The sequence below is a fragment of the Phaseolus vulgaris genome, chromosome 7 (genome assembly GCF_000499845.2).
Source record: "Phaseolus vulgaris cultivar G19833 chromosome 7, P. vulgaris v2.0, whole genome shotgun sequence".
NCBI classification, from domain to species: Eukaryota; Viridiplantae; Streptophyta; class Magnoliopsida; order Fabales; family Fabaceae; genus Phaseolus; species Phaseolus vulgaris.
In genome coordinates, this window is record NC_023753.2 from 15699178 (window position 1) to 15701486 (window position 2309).

Here is a 2309-nt window from a genome sequence, read left to right on the forward strand (position 1 = left end):
CGCTGAACACATCAGGGAGATACAATACCCTGAGTGGTTAGCCAATGTCGTTATAGTGAAGAAGGCGAATGGGAAGTGGAGGATGTGCGTTGACTTCACGGATTTAAACAAAGCATGCCCCAAAGATTCGTACCCACTGCCCAACATTGACGCCTTAGTGGATAACGCCTCGGGTTGCAAGATGTTGAGTTTTCTTGGATGCGTTCTCAGGTTACAACCAGATCAGGATGCATCCCAGGGACGAAAGCAAAACGGCGTTCATGACAGAGACGAGAAGCTACTGTTATAAGGTGATGCTGTTTGGTTTGAAATGCAGGCGCCACCTACCAAAGGCTGATGGATAAGGTCCTGGCACCCATGCTGGGAAGGAACGTGCAGGCCAACGTAGATGACATGGTGGTAACTTCGCACGAGAGAGGACAACATGTAGCTGATCTGGAAGAACTGTTTGCTACCATATCAAAGTATCACCTCAAGCTAAACCCAGAAAAGTGCGTTTTTGGTGTGGAGGCAGGGAAGTTCTTAGGTTTCATGCTCACGGAAAAAGGGATACAAGCGAATCCTGACAAGTGCGCAGCCATCATCGCCATGAGGAGTCTAACCTCAGTGAAAGAAGTTCAACAACTAACGGGGCGAATGGCAGCATTATCGAGGTTCGTGTCAGTTGGAGGAGAGAAAGGCCACCCTTACTTCCAGTGCCTCAAAAGGAATAGCCGTTTCGCATGGACAGACGAGTGTGAAGCAGCGTTTCTCAAGCTGAAGGAGTACTTGGCGATGCCACCTGTGCTTTGCAAGCCACATGTAGGCATCCCCCTCCGCTTGTACTTCGCGGTGACTGAGTGGGCCATTAGCTCTGTACTTGTCCAGGAACAAGACCAGGTGCAGAAGCCCATCTACTTCGTGAGCAAGGCCTTACAAGGCCCAGAACTGAGATACCAGTCACTAGAGAAGGCGACACTAGCTGTAGTATTCTCGGCACGAAGGCTTCGCCACTATTTCCACAGCTTCACAGTGGTGGTAATGAGAAACCTTCCCATCCAGAAGGTGCTCCAAAAGCCAGACGTGGCTGGAAGGATGGTTCGCTGGGCAGTGGAACTGTTGGAGTTTGACATTCGATACGAGCCCAGGGGATCCATCAAGAGGCAAGTCTATGCAGATTTCGTGGCAGAGCTGTCACTAAGGGGAGACCCCCAAGAAGGGGAATTAGGGTCACAGTGGATGCTCTCCGTGGATGGGTCCTCCAACCAGCAGGGGAGCGGTGCTGGGATCATCTTGGAGGGGCCTAATGGAGTGTTGATTGCACAAGCTTTGGGCTTCGCCTTCAAAGCAAGTAACAACGAAGCGGAGTACGAGGCGCTAATCGCTGGGATGCTTTTGGCCAAGGAGATGGGGGCGCAAAGCCTCTTGGCGAAGAGCGACTCACAAGTAACAGGGGAGTATCAGGCGAAGGACCCACAAATGGCTGCATACTTAAGGTACGTCGAGGTGTTGAAGAGAGCCTTCGCTGCGTTTGAGTTGGTGCATGTCCCCAGGGAGCAAAATGCCAAGGCTGACCTGCTTTCCAAGCTGGCCAGCTCAGGCAAGGCGGGAAGGCAGAGCACCGTAATACAGGAGACCCTCAAGACGCCGCGGAAGTTTGTTGCAGACAACAGGGTGGACGTCCTTCATGTTAGTAGAACAAGAGGAAGACCAAGAAGCCATCGCTCTCTGAGCCATGGTACGTCAAAGGCACCCTGCATCAGTACTTATGCGGCCTCGCCAGAAGAAGAAAGGGGCGTACAGATATGTGCTTTGGAGGAAGGCGACACATGGATGACCCCTTACAGGCGATACCTAGCTGACGGAATTCTCCCAGCAGAACTAGAAGAGGGCAAGAAGATTAAGAGGAACGCCGCAAGGTACACCCTGGTAGATGGGATATTGTTCAGGCATGGGTTTACGCACCCTATCTTGACATGTGTAAGCGGCGACGAGTGCACAAGGATAATGGCTGAGCTCCGCGAAGGTATTTGTCGGAGCCACGTGGGAGGAAGATCCTTGGCATCCAAGGTAATACGTGCATGATTTTTCTGGCCAATAGTAAGAGAGGATTGCGTACGATACTCCTAGCGTTGCAAGCAGTGTCAGATGCACGCTGATTGGCACAAGGTGCCGCCAGAGGAACTGAAATCTATATACAGCCCATGGCCATTCCATACTTGGGGGATCGACATCCTAGGCCCATTCCCATTAGGGATAAGGCAGATGAAGTACTTGATCGTTGCCATCGAGTACTTCACCAAGTGGATAGAAGCCGAACCCGTGGCACA

The 2309-nt window shown here is 51.8% G+C and overlaps 1 protein-coding gene across 1 annotated transcript; it reads left to right on the top strand.

Moving 5' to 3' along the window:
* Positions 1-336: 336 nt before the first annotated feature.
* LOC137829121 (uncharacterized) lies at positions 337-2064 on the top strand. The gene has a single exon (XM_068635915.1). It carries the CDS (start codon positions 337-339, stop codon positions 2062-2064), a length of 1728 nt encoding a protein of 575 aa, XP_068492016.1.
* Positions 2065-2309: the final 245 nt, after the last annotated feature.